The sequence below is a fragment of the Pungitius pungitius genome, chromosome 6, assembly GCF_949316345.1.
Source record: "Pungitius pungitius chromosome 6, fPunPun2.1, whole genome shotgun sequence".
NCBI classification, from domain to species: Eukaryota; Metazoa; Chordata; class Actinopteri; order Perciformes; family Gasterosteidae; genus Pungitius; species Pungitius pungitius.
The window spans coordinates 16,321,770-16,342,083 of NC_084905.1; the positions used below are offsets into that span (position 1 = coordinate 16,321,770).

General features: G+C 45.7%; 1 protein-coding gene across 1 annotated transcript; it reads left to right on the forward strand.

Annotated features, from left to right (window-relative positions):
- The first annotated feature begins 1,353 nt into the window (after positions 1–1,353).
- Positions 1,354–12,443, forward strand: klf13 (Kruppel like factor 13). The gene is made up of 2 exons (XM_037450908.2): positions 1,354–2,265; positions 11,493–12,443. The coding sequence occupies exons 1-2, from the start codon at positions 1,788–1,790 to the stop codon at positions 11,810–11,812; spliced, it is 798 nt and encodes a 265-aa protein (XP_037306805.2). The 5' UTR covers positions 1,354–1,787; the 3' UTR covers positions 11,813–12,443.
- The last annotated feature ends 7,871 nt before the right edge of the window (positions 12,444–20,314 follow it).

Here is a 20,314-nt window from a genome sequence, read left to right on the forward strand (position 1 = left end):
TTTAGAAGCCTCAAAGCTTACAATGAGAGAAAAGTGCAGACACCACATTGAATGGCTTTGATTCCAGCGGTCTGATGATGTGTCTACACGGACCAGCTGTACGACTCGCACCTTGAAATGAATAATTGTCTAGTAATGACAAAATCACCCTATCTTACAGCTTTGACTATTTCCTCCCCACAATGGTGTCACTTGTCTCTCGCAGGAGGATAAATTGAAGAGGGGCATGGCCCGTGTTGGCTGGCTGTGTTGGCAGACACCACAGTTGCTCGGAGGAGGGTTTTGAGGTGAATTGGAAGCCGTCATCTTTGAAATAAATGGACAAGCTGTTGTTGTTACAATGAGCAGAATCATTATCTAGATAATGGCTCATAATCAAAGGGAATAAAAACTTCTGAATGCCCTTTTCAAGCTGTCAAATATCACACAACGTTTCTATATGTCCTCTGTCATACATTGTACATTCAAAATAGTTGAGTATTACGAAACGCATTTGTGTAAGACTGCAATGAAGTAAAAAGGCTTTAATTAGCGTGCATGAAAGGACTTTAAGTTGTGTTTTAAACGCACACTTCTCTACTTCAAATTACAGTCTTTGGAGTGGCTGTGAGGAGGAATTAGTATGAAACTTCAGCAGGCTACACCAACAATTTGTCAATTGGAAGCATTCAAACTCTTTTTGTGCATTTTTGCATTGACTCGTTGACCAGTTGCCTGAGAATGCCAATACTGTGAGAGAATATTATTTAAACTATAAGAGACAACTCGCTGAAGAGCAGCCCGTTTTGCAAAAATATCTACTGACTTGCCTCAGAGGAAAGCTTGTCAGAAGCTTGTGTGCTTTTCTTCATGATTTCCTCATTTGTGATTCAATTATATGAAACATGGCAATTCATTATAGCATAGCTGCTTTTATTGAGCTTCACCTCAACACAGATTACAAGGATGTGGCATGTAAAGGGCAAATGTGTAATACTTGAGCCGGGACTTTTTCATCAATTAAGACCTTTAGATCTTCATTTGTTTTTTTTTAACCCCTTTAGTAGGTTCTGAAAAAGCAGAAAATCAGCTATTTTGACCTAATTTATAATACAATCATTTGACCTTTTAGAAAAATGCCATATACTGTATATTCATATATGTATGTATATCAACAGAGTAATGGGCAGCATATTAGTTGCATGCACACGTTACACAATATCTGCGTGCACGTGACATTCATCCTCCTCGAGTGCACGGAGGCGACCTGTGGTGAAAAAAAAAAAAACTTCCAAGAAAAACCCCGTGTTCTTTTCGGTGCACTTGGGGACACTCGGCGCCCAATGAAGGAGCGGCCGGGGGCTGGCGGGGCTGACGGTGCTGACGGTGCTGCCCGAGCGCCGCCGGTCGACACGCCCCCAGCGTGGGTACAGCGCGCAGGAGCGGCGCGCTCAGGAGACACGTCCACTGTGCTGGGGAGCGTTGGAAGGCGCGATGGGAGTTAACGCATTCAAGTTTGCCGAGGTCCTGTCACCACCGTCGACGCACTAGACAAAAGACGTTTGGGGTTCCTGTGTTTTTGTTGTTGTTGTGTTTGTTGTTGTTTCCTCTTAAGGGAGGCTCGTCTGCGGGGTTTTTTTTTGTCCGTGACGTCTCTCTCACAGGATGTTGGCAACATTGGAAAGCCGGGTGCTATCATAAAGTCAGTCGTCTCCTGCGCGCCACACCACCAGCAGCACACAAAGGGGAACCACGGAACAACTTGTTTTCTTTCTTTTTCTCACACCGTGTTTTTTTTTTTTTTTTGAATGTCATTAAGAAGCAGAGGGGGCTGTTTCAAAGACAAAATGGATCACTTTGCAGCAGAGTGCCTTGTTTCGATGTCCAGTCGTGCAATTGTTCACGCTCCTAAAGGGAATAGGGAGGTGAGACCAGAAACCGCGTCCTCCTCCAGGATCGGAGAGGACATTAAAGAACCTTTGGTGAGAGACAACTCCTCTCTGTTTGTGGTGGCGCGGATTCTGGCGGATTTTAACCAGCAGACTCCCAACAATGTTGCCGAGCAGGCAAAAATAAAGGATGAGAGCATGGCGAACCTCGCGGATGATGGGATCTCTGCCACACCTTCCACCATCTCCGATCCATCGCTCAAACAAAGAGGCAAAAGATCGCGAGGTCGGATTGAGGAAGACTCGCCTCAGAAAAAGCACAAATGCCACTATTCAGGTTGCGAAAAAGTTTATGGCAAATCATCCCACCTCAAAGCTCATCTAAGGACCCACACAGGTCAGTTTCGATGAATGCGATTCTTTGCTTGTTGACTTATTATTGCTCGCTCAGCGCAGTGATCCACGTGAGAATGGATCATTAAACTGAGAATACTGACACGAGGTGTGATTTTTGCGTTGTCTCTTTTCTTAAGTTGTGTGAACTTTGGGTAATGTCCTTTAATTTCGGTAGAGGGAGGCAGTCGAAACAGTGCCACTCCCACTCAAGTCCCTGAGCTTTGTCACCGCTTTGCTCTTACAACCCCCCCCCCCTCCCCACCCCTCCCTCCCGCGTTGGACAGTATGTACAAACCGAGCCTGCAGTGCAAACGCTCGGCTGCGCTGCACGGATCAAGTTCCCCCGATCATTCTTCCGTGCGCGCATTTTTGGCGACACGGCAACGCGAACGTCACAGAATGTGCCCCGTGTGCACAAACATAGGGGCACGCGAGAAAAGTTTTCAACAGCGATCCGGTGGGTGCAGCGCCCCCCCCCCACCCCCCACGCCCCCGCAGGGCGCATGGCTCCCGGAGGCGCTGCCCGTGGCCACTGCGCTGCGCCGAAGGGGCGAGCGTACCTCCATATTTGCTCTTTGCATTCCGACGGATAGGCTACAGAGAGGGCACGGGTGGGTGGGTGGAGAGAGAGAGAGAGAGAGAGAGAGGGGTTGATGAGAGCGGTGCAGTCGCCTGTCTGCCCCCAAAACGCTCTTTGTTGTGATGTGCCACACCCCCGCTAGACAGGCTGCCAGCTGATCTGGCCAGCAACAGACTCAGCTAGCTGAGCCTCGACTGAGGAGCCTCCCCTTCCCTCTGCTGCTCTGTAGACTGCAGCTCGCACACCCTCCCTCCCTGCCTCCCTGCCTCCCACCGCTGTGCCCCATTCTTCTCTCTCTCTCTCACTCACACACACACACACACACACACACACACACACACACACACACACACACACACACACACACACACACACACACACACACACACACAGCCTCTCAGCCCACAAACAAAACACATCTCTCTGGTTCACACAAGAAACGCCCTCGTGTGAAGCACTTGACCCATATTTGACTCTGATGTGTATATACATTTCATTCCGAAGAAATATGTGCAATAAAAGCACATCATCAAAATATGCTGAGGAGCTTCTTGACATTGACCCTTTTTGTCGTGGCACAAATCCACCCCTAGTTTCTCTCCGTGTTAGAAATGAGCTCCTTACACCGGTACCTTCTTGTCTCGTTGCTTGTTCCTCTCTCCTCATCTGCCTTTGTATTAGAATATCCTCCCTCTGGCATATGTGATAATGAAAAAAAAAGCACGATAAAGCTGTAAGTACACACCATAACACACGCCCGATACATGGTGATTGTTCTGTAGATTAGTTCTTATTAATAACAGTATCACCACATTTTACAGTGGTGTATAATCAGTGTTGAAACTGATTGGATTTATGTATGTGGATAAAATTGGGGTCCATGATACTCCAGTATTAGGACATAAAATGTGTCTGGTTCTCTGTGTGCTTCAGTGCATTTTTCAGTTTCTATCATCCCTCCCCAATGTCGCTATGCCTTCATAAGCCTCTCTTTCTTTTGGGATACACTCCGGCTTTATGCCTGGTCTGTGTGCTATAATTTTCAGATACGGCTTCTGCTCATTTGATTGGGTAGTGGAGAGAACGTGAGTCATCTCAGTTTAGCTTCCTCATCTCAGCCAAACTTGCAGCAGCACCCACAGAGAGCCAGCCTCCGGTGCTCACTGTGCTCCCTTTCAGCCTCCACCACGTGTTTTTAGAGCTGCCCCCCCCCCCTCTATAAGCCCAGCCCATGCCCCTTTGCCTATTAGAGCCTTTCCTTTCGCCTTCCTTTTTCCGCTTGGCTGTGCTCTGACGTCTGGCATCGTGATTGGTTTGCGTTCCATAAAATCTGATAATAATGGCTCCCTCTGCTCATTCGATTGGCCAGTCCCAAGAACGTGGTCATCTGAGTTCACCCGGCCTCCCAGAGCCAATCTTGCAGTGCTTTTGCCCAGCCAGACTCTCGCAGGGAGCTTCCTCTAAGCCCTACTAGCAGAGTCAGGAGAGAATGGATCAGTGCCGGCCAAACACAGCGATCTAATTGAGGGGGGAAAACACTGTTATTGACTTTAAACAAAGAGCCAGGGATAAGGCGTCCTCGCCCAACGCTCCAAGCCTCCTGTGTGTGTGTTTGTGTTGAGTGCAAGAGGAGCCAAAACATGAGCTGTTGTATTTCTCATGCAACGTCTACGGCACATAAGAAAATCCGTCTAATTACAGTTCTAGATTATCTTCACTCACCAGAGTAACTTAAATTTTGTTTAAATTCAGAATCAGTCTATTGCATATAATCTTTAGTGAACTAAGGGTCAGCACTCCTCAATTGCATCACTCATGAAGATAGTTCTAACTTAATTTCCCTGCTGCTCCAGTATAAAAGTGCTAAAAAATAAGATCAACAGCAATGTGTTTTTTAGGATTGATATCACATTTTAGCCCACAGTGAACACTTTTTATCAAAGTTTCCTCACAGCGTAAGAGGGATTCAGCAGAATTTAAATCACTCATTATACAGCATCCAGTTTGATGACAAGGAATGACCACAGTTTGGGCCTCTAAGGTTACCAGACAGCTGTTGTCTGGTCTCCTGGTGTGCGAGGGTGGGGTGGACACTCATCTTCCTGTATGCAAACTGCCGTCACAAAATGCAGATCAACTCGGTTTCAAGTTGAAAGAAATGAAGGCCATATAGACACAAAACTACTCTTTATTGTTCTGGATTCTTCCTAATGATTCTTTTGCAACTCTTTGTCATAAGAAGCACGACCGACTCTTAACGACAAAGACCCACTTTCCAAAGAGGTGTCCTTTGGTCACCAAGTACATGGTGTTTTCTGTGAAGCCTCATTACTCGGCCCTGGTCGTGTCCTGCAGACGACCATCTCCAGAGGAGCGATGGCCCCTGACACGCTCATTACAAGTCTTCTTCAGAACAGCCCTTTGTGCCCCCCCACAGCTGGGCCTCACAAAAGGCCATCTTGTCAGTGTCCGGGACCTATTCGAAAACTATTTGAATCACCGGGACGAAAAGGGTCAATATTTCACAGAGACAAAGAGCCTTAATGACATATTTTACAGTTGGTTTGCCGTTTTGTCCGGACCCCTTTTGTGTTCAGCTGGGGGTACCTCTAAGACGACGAGATGGCTGTAAATCCCTCTTCTGTCCTAAAGGAAAATAAGTGGCACCACCTGGCAGACCAGTTCCCCTGCCACGTAGAGCCAGTTATTCATCCATGAATTTTATTTTCAGCCAAATAACTGTGGTTAATCACACTTTTTTGAAACGTGAAATGATCCCAAATTCCACACGGGAAAAAAAAGAAGCGGGTCCCTCTGATTTTATATGCTGCATCTCTGCCAGATGTTTTATATTTGGCTGCACTGCTACACAGAGCGCACAGTGTTCCTGTGTGGCTGGTGGCACTGATGAGGTAGCAGGGCGGAGATGGGGTTTTCCTGCTCTTGCTTGACCTTGGCAACGGGTGCAGACTCTACTGAGGCACAAGAGGTCAGTCTGTCTACCTGCCACATGGCAGGATTTCCACCATCCCACCCAGTTGAGCACTATTTCTCCTGACGTGTGATAAAACGACAACCCCTCTGTCAGGATATGCTCACTGTTTCCATTTATCCACATTCTGATGACATGGCATTTTATCCACCACTTGGGTCTAGGCTTATGTATCTAGACAACTGTTGAATCGCAACGTTTTTTTGTACAGAGATTCATGATCCACAGAGGATGAACCTCACCTATTTTCTCATGACCCCGCGAGCAAGCCATTCTTTCCAAAACTGGGTGTAGACCCATATAGCTCCTGGAAGATGAATCCTAAATGCTTTCCGATCCCCGATATATTATTCCACTAAGAGGCTGACATTTTTGGTCGTGAATTTGTCCAGTACTTTTTACCAGAGTGCTAAAATGAGCATTTAGCTCATTTAAGTACATTCCCACAGGGCTGCTTCCGTATCCTTGTAGTTTTTTAAATTCATTTGTTGATTCATTTTCTTCTGCAGTAAGATAAGAGGTTTTCCATGTGATTAAATCTGGTCGGCCCATGAAGGCGTTTAGCAGTACAGTATGTTTCCAATGCCAAAAAGGTATTAGTTAAATCTACTTTATCCTTGGGATGTAAATAAACCAAAGTGGAGCCACCATCTTGCCTGCTTTAATCTTTTACTGCAGCGTTCCTGCTCCATGAAGACATCTCTGAGGCTTGTCCTGGTGCACATGCTCTCCATATGCTTTCCTATAAGGACCCATAACGCTCACAGTGCGATAGTTCCTCAGTAATGTTGGAATGTAAATCTAATATAACAGATTTACCAGTGAAGCATGCACGTGGGGTAATCTTAGTACTAATAGGCCTCTACCAAACAGTTTCCTGGTTTTGTTACTTTCAGTGGTCTGCTCTGGAGAAGTTCTATACAAACTAACTGCTCTGTCTATTCCCCCACCGGCCCCTCCCATCTTCTCCACCCAGCATAGCGAAATGAGTGCAGAAGGGTTGGGAGTGGGGAGGCTGAGCCCCGGCCACGGCTTGCAGCGAGGTGTCGATTACCAGCGGCCGGATAAGAGGGATACAGACCTGTGGAACACTGTGCACCTCTTCACGTGTCCTGCTCCCCGACCGCATCTCAGGGCAAGGCAGGGATCCGCAGTACAAAGACGTAGAATATACAGCGCGGCAAGGGTAGGGGGCGGGGGTGGGGTAAGATACCGGGTTGTTCACTGTCAATGCCCTCCATTGATGTAGGTCATTTATTCAGCTGCATTTGCAGCTAATCTGATTAACGTTGCAAAGGCTGTGACCCTCTGCAGCAGAGAACACCCTGACGGCCCGGCACTCACAGGGTCCCATCTGAGAGCTTCACTCTTGACTGTATCCACTGTGCTCCGCTCATCTGGAATGAGACACCAGTGGCCGTGGAGCTAATGTCGGAGGGGAGTGTTTTGTCTCCAGTCGGGCTGTTATGCTCCCAATGGTATGTAAGGTGTGTCCCCTTCCTCTGCGGGATTAATCAGACCATGGCACACCATGACAAAAGGGTGTGGCCCTTTGCGTGTCGTTGCTGGCGGACATGGAAACGTCTCTCCCTCTTGAGGGCAGAGCATGTAACATCAGATAGCCGGCGCGATATCGTCCTTTTCGCAGAGTGCCGAAGGCCTCTCGCCATCTATCGGCGCTACGGCTCTTTGTTTGATGCCCGGTTGGTAAAGATGTCACGTTTGAGCTATGGTGTCAGACTCCATCAGTGGAATGAGCTTGAACTGAGAGTCACGGATGATAGGTCATCTCTCCTCCCACCCACTTCCGCGGACCAACTGTAAACAGCCATTAATGGCTGCCGCACGTCCTTGGTTAAAGGACAAGGTGACTGACTACCTGTTACACATCAAGGCTGCAGGTCGTTTTAGCATGCACTCAAGGCTGGAAGACAGTGCCCACTACCGCTAATTGAGGCGAACGTGATGAGCTCGTCGATAAATAGCCGCGGCTCCCCCCCCCCGACCTTTTCCCTTAAAGAGTTAAGGGGATCAAGTGATGTATGGTTAAGTGTGTGCAGGAATCAGACGGTCACGCCCGACCCAGCTGCGCGTCTCCGGGCAAATGTCAATAGTTCCGTGCCGTGCAGACCGAGGGGAGTGAGTTACGTTTAGTACGCTCAGCCTGTCTGATTGAAATGCATTACGGGAGTGCCTTTCTTGCTGGCAGGTAGGCTGGGAGTTATGGTTTACAATCTTATGGCCACAGACATGCAATGGGCAGCATGCTATTCAACGGAAAGCAAGGTCCCTCAATAAAGACAAAAGATGATATTAGATCATGTTTTTTTGGGAAGTTTTGTCGTTAGTATTGCACAAGCAAAGCATGCATATGCTACTGCATAAGGTACGAAAAGATGAGCTGCAAAAGCCATAATGTACACGTTCATTGTTTGAGTGTTAGAGTGGTTTATGCTGATGAGAGATGCCCTCATGGTAGTATTACCCAGAACCCCGTGAATGGTTGTGTGCAGGCTTTTGGTTGGTTACAGGTCATAGAGTCTGCTGTAAACATGCAACCAAATCATAGGGCTGTGCACAGCTACCTCTGGAACGAGTGGTGTCCCTCTCATTTCGGGCTGCCAAGCTGAATGTGCCACGGCTAGCGCTGAACTGGGGTAACTCCAACTCCAATGAGCTGTGATTTAAAGACAGTCTCCAGTTTGACTTTTTCCCGCTTCAGCGGTTTCCACGTCTCTACAGGTTAAGCGCGGCCCTTGTTTCTCAGCACACAGCTCTCGAAGCGATATTTCCTTCTCTGGTTCTCGCCATGAAGACAAGATCTCGTATGTATCCACAGGAGCTGTGTTTGTTCCCCACCTCACCTTATTGACTCTGGCTCTCTCATATGGCAGGCTCACACGAAGGTTTACGCTGTACACTGTGTGAGTTTGGCCCGTGCCCGAGGACACAACAGGAATGTTATCTGCTCTGGTTTTGAAATGCCGGTTGCTCTTGTTGGAGCAGGTGACCGAGTCGAGTTCCTGCTCACGTCAAAGGGAGATTTGATCTCCCCTCTGCAGACAGCATCCCTTACAACAAGGAGACCAAGTCCAAATTCCATTTCTCCAAACCGTTTCTGCGGGAAAAAAATAATCCAAGATATGAGTGACAGAAGGATGAGAGAGAAGCAGGGATGTATATTTGCTGACCCAGTGGCCTTAGAGAGAACAGTCACAGGTACTGCTTATGTCACAGGTACTGTTGTTCTATGAGAGAGTTAAGTGCAATGCCTCAGAGGGTGGACGCTTAGTAGCGATACAGGTTGGGTACATGATGTAACTCACTTTGTGGGTAACTGGGTCGCTGTGTTCGTTAGGCTTTACTTCATTACCTCCCCACCAATCAGAGAAACACAAACTACCACCTGGATGTGGAGACAGAACCGACCAAGCCTGGCATCACGATCACCACTGATCATTACCCCAAAAAACCTCCTCATTATTAACATTGTTTTTACTGCTCTCATAGAATTAAAAAAACACTATTAATTGGGACAGTACGTGTTTTGTCAGTGAACCTTTCAAGGTTGACGTTAAAGCAGCAGGATTTTTGCTACACGTTCAAATGTCACGACTTAAATGCCACAAACAAATTAGTGGGAGGCGAAAGAGATCAGCGTACCAGTTAATTCAGAAGTCACTGAGCTCTAAATAATTCGATGCTTCTCGGTGAGATTCTGTTCGATACCCGATGCTTTCAGTATGACTGCATTTCTGTATCAGGGCAGTTGGACTGGATATCTCAGCCTAGCGCTCTGGTGTCTGGTTAAATATTAATGTAGTTGGATCCGTTACACTGGTTATTGAGCCTTAAGCAGCCCGCAGAGCGTAGCTCCACTTTTAGCCAATAACTCATTTTGCCAGGTGGCAGCACAGGCTGCTTCTCTTGCTAATAAGGTATGAAATCCAACCATCACGAGGCCCTTTAATTTGATTAGTGTCTAAAAAAATTAATTGCATCCTTTTCTTTAAGGTTCACTCCAGGATTTGAAAACGTGATAAAAAATTGCCTTGTTATGAGTTTTAACTCGTGCTGCTCAAATGGATTTGTTCTTAAAGCAGATTGAGAACATTGTGGCTTTTTCGTAGGAAAAGGGGGGAGGAGGCTGTGTGCAACGTGTGTGTATGCAAAGGCCTTCATGTCAGTTACAGGGTTTACATACATTTAGCCCGCACAATGTGCAGTGGGCGGGGCCAACGGAGTTTGTCTGGCGCTGAGGCGTCAGCGGCAGGAGCACAGGCTGCTCTGTCTGGACCTGCTCTGTCTGTTTTGTAAGCATGCAGTGTGCGCGTGGTGGGGGGTTTCAGAGGGGCGGGGGTGGAGGGGGGGGGACTACGGTTGTGCGCCGAGTTCTTGTTTTTGAGACGCACAGGCGTTCAAGTACTGTGACTGCTGGATGCAGAGCAGCGCTGTTTCCATTGTGGCAACGAAGGAAACCACAGAACAAAAGAAGTGTTTGGCAGGCGTGGTCTTCTGCGCTTGTCATGCCTCTTACAAACATGCACGCATCTCTTTTCTTTTTCATACCTCAAATCCCCGGCATGGGCGTGCACTCGATGGCTGACTCTCCTTATTCTCGGGAAATTGCCATAATTAAAAGAGTGCGAAGCGGCACCCTTTGCTGTAGTGCTGCAAGGTCACGCCGGTAAAATTAGAATGCTGGATGTTGCTATTGTCAGGCAGAAACTCAGTGAAATGGAACTAAATGGAATACAGTATTTGTTCATGTAGGCCAGTTGGTCCAGAGGCTTCGTTCAGACCCTGCTCGCCCTGTTTCCACATCAGCATGGAAGAAAACCACAAGATACATAGTACCATCTGGCTTTAAGTAGATTTGTATCAAAGCCCACTTTTATTGCCTGATTGAGGGGGGGGGGGGGGGGGGGAGGGTGTAATTTCCCATGTGTCGAGTCACAGATAGTTGCACGGTTGAAAATGGGCTGGGTTACCATTACCAGTGTGATTAGCATCTGAAGCTGAGATAATTATACTGCGTCAGCTCCTCCAGCACAATTCCAACTTTTTGTTGATTTATCTCATGGCTCAGTACAGCCTATTCTTTTTAAATCTCTTGGGTGGTATTATTAGCCTTTGCTTTCCTGATCTTAAAACCAGCAATGATCTTGTTACCAATATCTTTTAATGACTCAGTCTACTATGCACCAAAAACAAAGTCTTCTTCATAATGATACTTTTTCTCTTTAACAGTTTGGTTGATTTAAGGAGACTACTCTCAATGTGTTGAGCATTTTGGATCATTTTGAGCACCAAGGTGCATCACAGAGTTCCCTTTGTTCCATGTTCCGCTTAGTGACGCTATCAATATTTTGTGCTTGGCGTATTGTACATAAGTTACTGTCATGTTGTAACCATTCCTGCAAATGCTTTCACATGTTCCGGCCCATCTACTTCAAATCATTCCTACTTTACATTCTTGCACACCATTCCTCCAGGAAAGGTTGATTTTTAGATTTTCAGTTTCCGTTTTGGCAGTTTTATTCCCACTTTCCATCAGCAAATGGCATTAATCACAGTACCACGTTGAGGTCAGGTCTTAAGGTTGTTGCTATCTTCTGACGTCATTCAAGTCTCCCCTTCCATCTGTGTGTTGCAGGAGAACGGCCTTTCCCATGTACCTGGCCCGACTGCAGTAAGAAGTTCGCCCGGTCGGACGAGCTGGCCCGCCACTACCGCACCCACACGGGGGAGAAGAAGTTCGGGTGCCCGCTTTGCGATAAGCGCTTCATGCGCAGCGACCACCTCATGAAGCACGCGCGCCGCCACTCGGATTTCCAGCCCGGCATGCTGAAGAGGCCCCATGGCGGAAGCATCACGCGTCCCAGCTCCCTCAGCGACTACAGCCGCTCGGACGCCTCCAGCCCCACCCTCAGCCCCACCCTCAGCCCCGCCCTCAGCCCCGCCAACTCGCCTTAAACTGATACCCAGTCGCACTTTTCTGCCTCTGACCCAGGAGGCTCTTTTTTTTTTTTTTGTCCTAACACTTGTGTTGCACAGTTGACAGCAACCACCCTCTGCTATTCCTGCGCTTGCTGTGGTGTACCATACTGTACATAACTGCTTATTGTAGTGCAATTACTCGTGTGATCCTAAAAGAAGGTAATGCCTTTCCCAGATGGCAATATTCACAGTCTTGTACCATATGTCTGTATTTTTTTAGCTTCTGATCATGGCTAGTCGTCCAATGTATGTTCTCAGTCAGCTGAACAAGGTTTAGAAGAAATCAAAACAGAGACAGGTCATATCGAAATGGGGTTTTCTTTGGTTCGTTTTGAACGCGTGAGGAGAAGGGGTACACACACACACCTCAGGATTGAAGACATTTCTGTAATACCACAGTACTTCACAGTACTCACATTGACTGCACAATATACTCATCACTTTACTCTTAAATTCAACAGGGGTTGAATTTTTTTGAATTTTACGCCCTGCTCAGGGATGGCCTTGTTAGCTTGAAAGAATGAACATGGTAAAGAGAAAACATACAGTACATATATAGCAGCCTTACACTCAACACAATTTTGCACTCTGTTTTTTTTTTCTTTTTCTGGAGGGTTCATACGTAATGCAAATGGTGTGTGTTAACAAGACGATCCCCAAACCTGCACCTCGGCAGACAAAAATACATCTGTTCCTCCATTGCAACGTTGCCATTCAGTTGCCGTGACACTGGGTTAAATTTTGTATTTAATTAATCAGTGCACACTGTGTGAATATGCTGAGAGGATCCGGGGGATATTGCGTTCACAGTTTTACTCAGTTTAAGAAACTCAATAGAGACAGTTAAGTTGTAAAGCAGCTGTTTGTGCTTTCTCTAAGGTCTGTATCATCAGCCAGTATTTTACTCAAAATAGACACAAAGGCGACTTTAGTTTAAACAATGTTCATCCTCTCTAAAGCACATTGGGAAAAGGACCAAAGACAAGAGTGAATGAAAGCTTTCTATTCAGTCTTGTGAGCTGCCCTTTATTTAGGCCTGTAGCTGGTTGGTTGGTAGAATCAAAGGTAGAAGCAGACAGCGTGCTTGCTTCCCTCCTAGTGGCTCTTTTGTTGCCTCCCTTGAGGTGACACAGCTGTATCCCACAATAAACTATTCACTGCTCGCCGCAGGAGAGCTTACGTAGGGGTTTTTTTCTCTCCCGGGGCGTGCTCCATCGCCCATCTGCCTCTACCTGTCCTGTCGTGCTCTAACTTTGGGCCCATTGCAATTTGTGGGGTGGGGTGGGGGTGGGGTTCTAGTGTTGGGCCGAGCTGTCCTGGGCTGGGCTGCGACGTGGCGGAGCACAGAAGGCACCAACTAGCTATCTGCAGTAGACAGGCAAGCGAGGCCAGGTCCTGATAAAAAGAGGAAAGAGTTTATCACAGAGGAGAAGACACCCAGTAGCAAAGACCCCCCCCCCATCTCCTCCCCCCCCCCCCCCCCCCCCCTCCAAACCGTAGGAACCGTGAGTAAAACGTGGCTTTAATTAGCGGGTTTCTTACAACATGTAGTAGAAGAGTACGAGGAGAAGTGTATGTACAACATTACTACCTAGACAACGCTAGCAGGCGCGAGTGCGACGTACCAAACCCCCCCCCCCCCTGAGCACCGGGAGAAATCCTTGACTACTGCCGGGGGGGGGGTCAAATTTCACAATGCCAAGGAAAATGTTGCTCCAAATTCAGTGATAAACCAGAGCTCTAAAACGGCTGCTTTCAAACTTGTAAACGAGGGGGCTTTTAAACTGTTGTAAAAACATTTGAACCAAAACCAACATATCAGCAAAGTGCAGCGCTCTGCGGCCTCCCTGCGATCTCAGATGTCCCGTGAGAAAGCCGAGTTGTGTTTCTAGAGATACATGCCTCAATAAGTCAGGCTAAAGGCAAGTGGGAACCACTATCCAAACTGCCGCAGCCCAGCCCGTCTGTGTTATGCAAACATTGTCAGCATCACGGCCGGATATGGTTGCGTCCATATGTTTGTTCCCGTCAGACCCCTCCGGGCTGTTGTCCTCGTGAATTGTCACGTCCCGGCTTCCTTCGTTTGCCCTGCAATCCAGTGCTTCACACTATGTGCATGTTAACAACTGCGCCTCGGAATCACAGGGGGTTTTTGAGGCGATCTGGCAGGTGTAAGTTCATGAATGGCCGGCCTTGTCCCTCGTTCTCCCCGCAGCAGCCATCTCTCTTTAAAGTTGGGAAGAATAAGCTCTGTCACATCCTGCAGAAAGAAAACATCCCTTATTTGGATCAAATGCAGTAGTTTCCTCAAAACACCACATTTTAAAATGAAAGAAAGAACCCCTGTAATGTTAAAATAGTTTCCAGGTTGTGAGATGACACTTTGAATGCCACTGATCAGCAGCTATTTGTAAAATAAGCACTGAGAGGGTTTTACGTTCACCATTTCTGGAAAGAAAACCTTTGATTCTCACAAACAAACTCTTCAACTGGCTGTTGAGCAGCTTTTGTGGTATCTATCGATGATTTTTCTTTTCTTTTCTTTGTTATAGTCAATTTTTGACATGATTTGTAGTATAAAAAAAATATTCTGAGTATCTCACCCTCAAGCAGGTTTCATGAATCACTTTCTTAATCCATAATCTGTACATTTACCTCAGGGTCGACATCCACAAAGCAGATATGGGACAGTTTGTGGACGCTGTTTGTAACATTAGTTGCTGCACAGACAATTCTGCCAGCCCCCCTCCCCCCTCCCTCCCTCCCTCCGCCCCAGTGTTCCCAGTGGCGCGGTGCTCACTGCTGGTCGGTGCGCGACCACATTGGAAACACAGGATCGCCTACTCACAGCTCCTGCCTGTAATGTCCTCACAGCATCCTGCGGTCGTGACATGTGCCTTGGTAAGCACCGGGCACCCTGGCGCTCTTTTCAGTGAAACGCCCCTTTAAACACCTTTGACCCCCTTCGGTGCCAGTGGACTTACAGTAGGCAGGAGGCTCCTACCATCGGAAAATAAGCCGACTGTGACAGCGTAAACATCCCAGTCTATCCATCCATCCAGACTGCAGCAGTGACATACGGGCCTCCGAAAGGCACCAGTGTCTCACAACTTTTATTCTCACTGTACAAAATCTACTTGAATAATTCAACACAAAAGGCCATTGAACACAGTTTTGTACATGTCCATTTTTACTGTATTTGCTTTTGTTGTCAAATAATTATTAAGAAAGGTGTATAGTCTGATTTATTTGGGGTATATCTAGTTTCCATTGTCTTCAGGTCATTTAAGCATCTCTTTCGTATATATATATATATATATATATATATATATTACAGAATTAGGTTGACTCTTTTTTTCCAAGCTGTTTAATGGCCCCGTATTTTGTTTATAATCATACATTTGTCCCTTTAAATGGGGTTCTATCCTCTTATCAGAAACACGTTATACTCGGTGGTCGGGATGCGTGTTATTCGGGTTATTTTGCCTGTTATCCAAAAGTTCCTCCAAGTCAGAAAACCACCGTTTGGGGTGATGAACCTCTATGTTCTTGACCTCTATGTTCAACAATTTCAGATAGAGTGATTTTTTAGATTGTTTTAAAGGTTTTTCCATAAGAATAGAGACCACAGCATTGTGAATTAGCAATGTAGTCATGATTTTTGTATTATTATTATTATTTTTGTCTCATAAAATGCTTGTATATTTAAAAAAAAATCATACCTCTTGAAATATTTGACTTTTTTTGTAGCTTCATATCTTTTCAAAACATTCATCATGTAGCTTACGTTTGCTTTAAGAGTAGCACAAATAATTGGTGGTTTTATTTGTCCCTACTTGAATGAAGAAAGGAATGCAGAAAAGAAGACAGAAAGAAAAAAAAAACGTTTTAAAACAAAAAAACACTGGGCTAAATTCTATATAATCATGTGCCGTGTTGTCAGGGTCTTGCACATCCTCATAGATTCCACATGTAATCGTTCCAGGAATTTATTTTACACAGATATTTAAAACACCTCTACTGAGCTCCATATATTTAAACATTATCCGCATGAGGAAAGATGTCAGCTGGAAATAATAATTTTGAAACTTTCAATCAATTGAATGATTGTAATCCCAGTAACATTAGAGTCTGACATCTGACAAAGAAAAAAGGATTTATAAATAAATAAAAGGTTTACCAGTTAATATTTTTTTTTGCTAATTCTATACTTGGTTGCAGCATAGTATGTAAAGAACTAACATGAATCTTATTTTTTAAAAGCATATTAATTACATGAATATACCACTGATCAGATCATCTCATCTTCATCACTGCTCTCAGTGTACAATTGTGTGCCAAAACTATAATGGTAACTTTATAAAGATTCAAAAGTTAATGGTAAAAACATCTAGCTACTATCAGACGTTTAACAAACCTGTACAGTTTTATAAGAGTGTGAAATGTTTTTATGTAATGTACAGGAATTATTACAGGAAAAATAATTATTTTGGCTTTATGTAAACAATTTGATTGTGTAGCTTTGTTTTCATTTGGTTCTTGTTATTTAATTTTTGCGTCTTTTTTTTTGGCTGTACAATATTCTAGCAATGAATAACGGCTTGTTGCCGGGATTTTTTGACATAAACCATCTTAATGATGAAGAACGCCCGAACATTCCAAAGGATTGAAAATTGCATTTGCTATAAATGTGCTGCTTTCATGGACCCGATGCATTTTTGTAGGTTATGAATCAAAGTCTGTCTTGATTGTGAGCTTTTACACATTGTGAGTTGTGCACAAGGTACGTTTCTCATTGTAAACATTTCCCAGGTTTAATCTTTCCTCTCAACTCTGTGCTCTATAGGCGAAGCCAATTTGAATGAACAAAATACATGCAATATTTTAGTTAAGTATTATAATATGTAATATTTAAAAGTCCGGAACATAGTGATGCATGTCCTCCCTTGTAACAAAACCCCTAAGGCTTGGGGAGTCAAGTTTTAGGAGGCAGCCATGATAAGAGAGAGCGGTTCTTCAGAGTAAGAAGGAGCTTTTATTTCTCACAGCGCTTCAAAGGATCCACAGTCACAAGTTGTTACCAAAGGCTATGAAGGGAAAGATGAATGTGGCAGTAACTTTGAACCCAACCCACCTTGGACATTTCAACTTTACCTGCCGTAAGTGTCGATTAATGGATGTCGTGCTTGATATGGACCTTTTTCTACATCTCAAATCAGAACGTTTTTTTTTTTTTTTAAGTCACTTGAATGAACAGAACCCGTTAAGTCTTATGAGAAAACTAATTCTGGTTGAGCTGAAAGACAAGAAGCGGAGTAGTGAGTAGAAACTGGGGAGCCGGTGTGGTCTACTGGGGGAGTAGACCACAACTGCCTGTGCCCTTCACTGACCACGTGGTCTCGCTTGTCTGTGCAGCATTTGTTCTTTACCGTCGACGCGCATGCTGACTCAAACGTCTTCTGCTCAAGCTTTGGATGTTGTTGTCGCCCCTTAAAGGACCAGTCTGCTCCAGGTTCTGCAGCACACAGTGCTGTGAAAGACCTCCCTTTAATTGCAAAGCGAGAGCCACCCACCGTCCTTGCGGTTACGGTGCCCTGTACCTGTTTGTCCTCAGTGTCGCTCCTCGGTGTGATGTTGCTCTCTTGATACCTCTTGTGTGTTTGTCCTCTGCCCATCACCATCAGTTGCCTGTTGTAGTGACTCCATGGTGCTGCTTCCCCTTTCAGCATCGGTATAATCTAATCTGTAAATAACTCTCGACTCAGCTACGGCCAGTACATTATTTTATGACCTCACTTTTACCTTCAGATGTCATTTTTATTTTCTCTCTCAGCAAACCAAAATCACTACATTCAAGTATTACAGTTGTACAGTTCCTCGGATTCTACACACATTTAATGTGCTGGTCTTAGCTGCTCTGCTGTACCTTTTTATGGCATTATTTTCTACATGTTAGACAATATATTGTGACCATGTCCTATGCAAATATGAAAAATAACAGATTGTTGAATAATGTATGTTGTCATAACTTGTATGCATGATATAGTGAAGTTTACATTTGGAAATAAATTCATAAAATAAGCAGCTGAAATGTCGTTTTGTACTGTTTTTGGCGACACAGTGATGTTTGCTTAACTTTTGGGATAACGGTTAATGCCAAGTCAGGCGAGTGGTGTAAAGAGAGAGAACTAATTCAAACATTTTGTACAAATTATATACAAGAGATACAAAATATGAAATTGGTTTAGAGGTGCTCATAGGCAGATTGTGTTAGCTCTAGTGTACTTTTATTTAATGCCAAATTTGTGTCAGACCCCTCCTGGGAGTTCCGTGTATATGACCGAAAGTACAATAAAGATTAGAGCAGAGTTACAGCAGAAGACTTTGTAAATGGGTGGGGTGACATAACTCAGATAGAGTGTGCCACGGGCTTTAGAATTATTCTCGTAACAGGAAGTACACCTTGTTCCCTCATTTCATCCATGCAAATATTTACAGTAACTGCCAGGGTATCAACAATGGGCGGGGCACCAGATGCTGAGGAGTCCTTCCTTCCCTATTGTATTGCAGACCAGATAGACTGATAAATTGAGTGAGGTTTCCTGTGTAAACCCAGCGCATTTGCAAATACAGATAAATGGATGACTGACGACCAAATGCAGTGCACTTTTAAACCCCTTCGCCTCACAAAAAGCCGTCTCTTACTCCATCTGTGCAGCTCGGTACAACCACCATCTCTCATGCATGTATCCCCTCCAACACCACGCAGAGACTTCAGGTGCGTCCTCTAATAACCACGCCATGTGGAACGAGACGGGAAGGAAGAGAAAAACAAACCCGTTGACATTCTTCCGACGAGGAGCCGGGTGTCCTCTCTCTCTGCCCAATTGGTACTCCTCCTGTCTGCAGGCCGGTTGGAGCTACACAAAGAGACAAGCTGCCACCCCTGGCACCGCCACGCAGGCCGGTGTGCCATCACAGCCGGCATGTTCCCCGAGCTTGCATTTTCATATCTGTGTGGCAACATGGAAGGAGTTCAGCATCGCTCGTTTTTCACGTTTTGCCATTTAACTATTGTTTGATTGTTGTAGAATTTTCATTTTGGCAGGGTGCTGTTGTCAAGTAAAATGGGACATTTTTGAAAATGGAGGCTGTGGACCCACAGCAGGCCGCTGACTATACTGTTTGAATAAAAGAAAGATCCCAGGATTCGGAGGTTGTGTGGCTGCGTCACTCTCTGGGTTACACGTCTTCAGTCGCATGTTTATTCTCATGATTACACATTTCCTTTGTAGTGTGTCATATTGCAGCAGAAAAGGAGCAAAGTACACACAGTTATATGGCCATCTCAGCTGGTATGAACCTGCTGAGAGCAGGTTCATACCGGATGTGAGGCCAGTGGTGGTTTCAGTTTGTCGCATTTAACTCTTCACTCACACCTTTTCATGGGATCGTGAACTCCCGAGCGCTCATACGCCATGTGAGGTTTCTCACGCAGAATAAACTCAACCAGGACTTATTTCAGATGTATTGTCCAAGGGAAAAGCACAATGCTCGTGTGTGAGAGCGATGGAAGACGAAGGACGAGAGGGTGGGTGTTTGGTGTTATCCGCGGCTGAATGGTGTACCAAACCTAGACACACTCAAAGTCTAGCGCGTGGGAGGCCTGGTGGGCTGGAAAGGGTCTCTGTGCTCCGCTGAGGTGTGTGGGCATCGCTGACTTTGAAACTCAGTGGAATTAATCCACAGAACAGGAGGGGGAGAGGTGGTCAGCAGTAGCAGTAGTGGTCTCAATCATACAGAGGCCTGTGTGTGTGGGTGTGTGTGTGTGTGTGTGCACGACCCTCAGCCTCCATGCCAAGCCCCAGACGGCAGGCTGAAAGGCCATGTGATACCACCCACTTTCGAGTGCAGTGCATGGCGGGGCTGGCGCTAGATCCTGCCGAGCGGGTGGGATGAGCTCAGATATTGGAGGCTGGCACTGGTTGAGAACAAGGCTTAGCTTCAGGAGTGTGGTGGTGGGGGGGGGGGGGGGGGGGGGTTGGCGTTAGACACTCACTGCAGCGGAGGCATCAAAGGCATCAACCTGCTTAAAACAGCCCGGTAAGTCGTGTCAGGTAGAGCCTTACAATCTAGCAAAACCACAATTGTGCAAAGAGTATTTGAATATTCAATTAAAATATACCCATGTTTTATTTCACCTTCCTAATGGGGCAACTGCTTACCATAAGAATCAATATTTATGACTCATTGTGTTGCGTTAAAGCCTCTAATGGGTTCTTATTATTTGAGGATAGAGACGGATGCATCTGAAAGGGAAATAACAGGCCATTTAAAATTACTATATCCTGGTTTAAAGGGGGTTGAGTGAATTTAGCCAAACATGAGGGCTGTGTTAAAAGGTGAGAGGCCTGCCAAACGACTGCTGGATGCCCGATTGAACTCTTTGTTGCTTTGAAAAGCAAAGGGGGCGGGGGG

Excerpts from the sequence above, each read along its gene's own strand:
- klf13 (XM_037450908.2), top strand. The coding sequence starts at position 1,788 with ATGTCATTAAGAAGCAGAGGGGGCTGTTTCAAAGACAAAATGGATCAC. Across the intron at positions 2,266-11,492 it reads TCATCTAAGGACCCACACAG|GAGAACGGCCTTTCCCATGT; the intron begins GTCAGTTTCGAT and ends TGTGTGTTGCAG.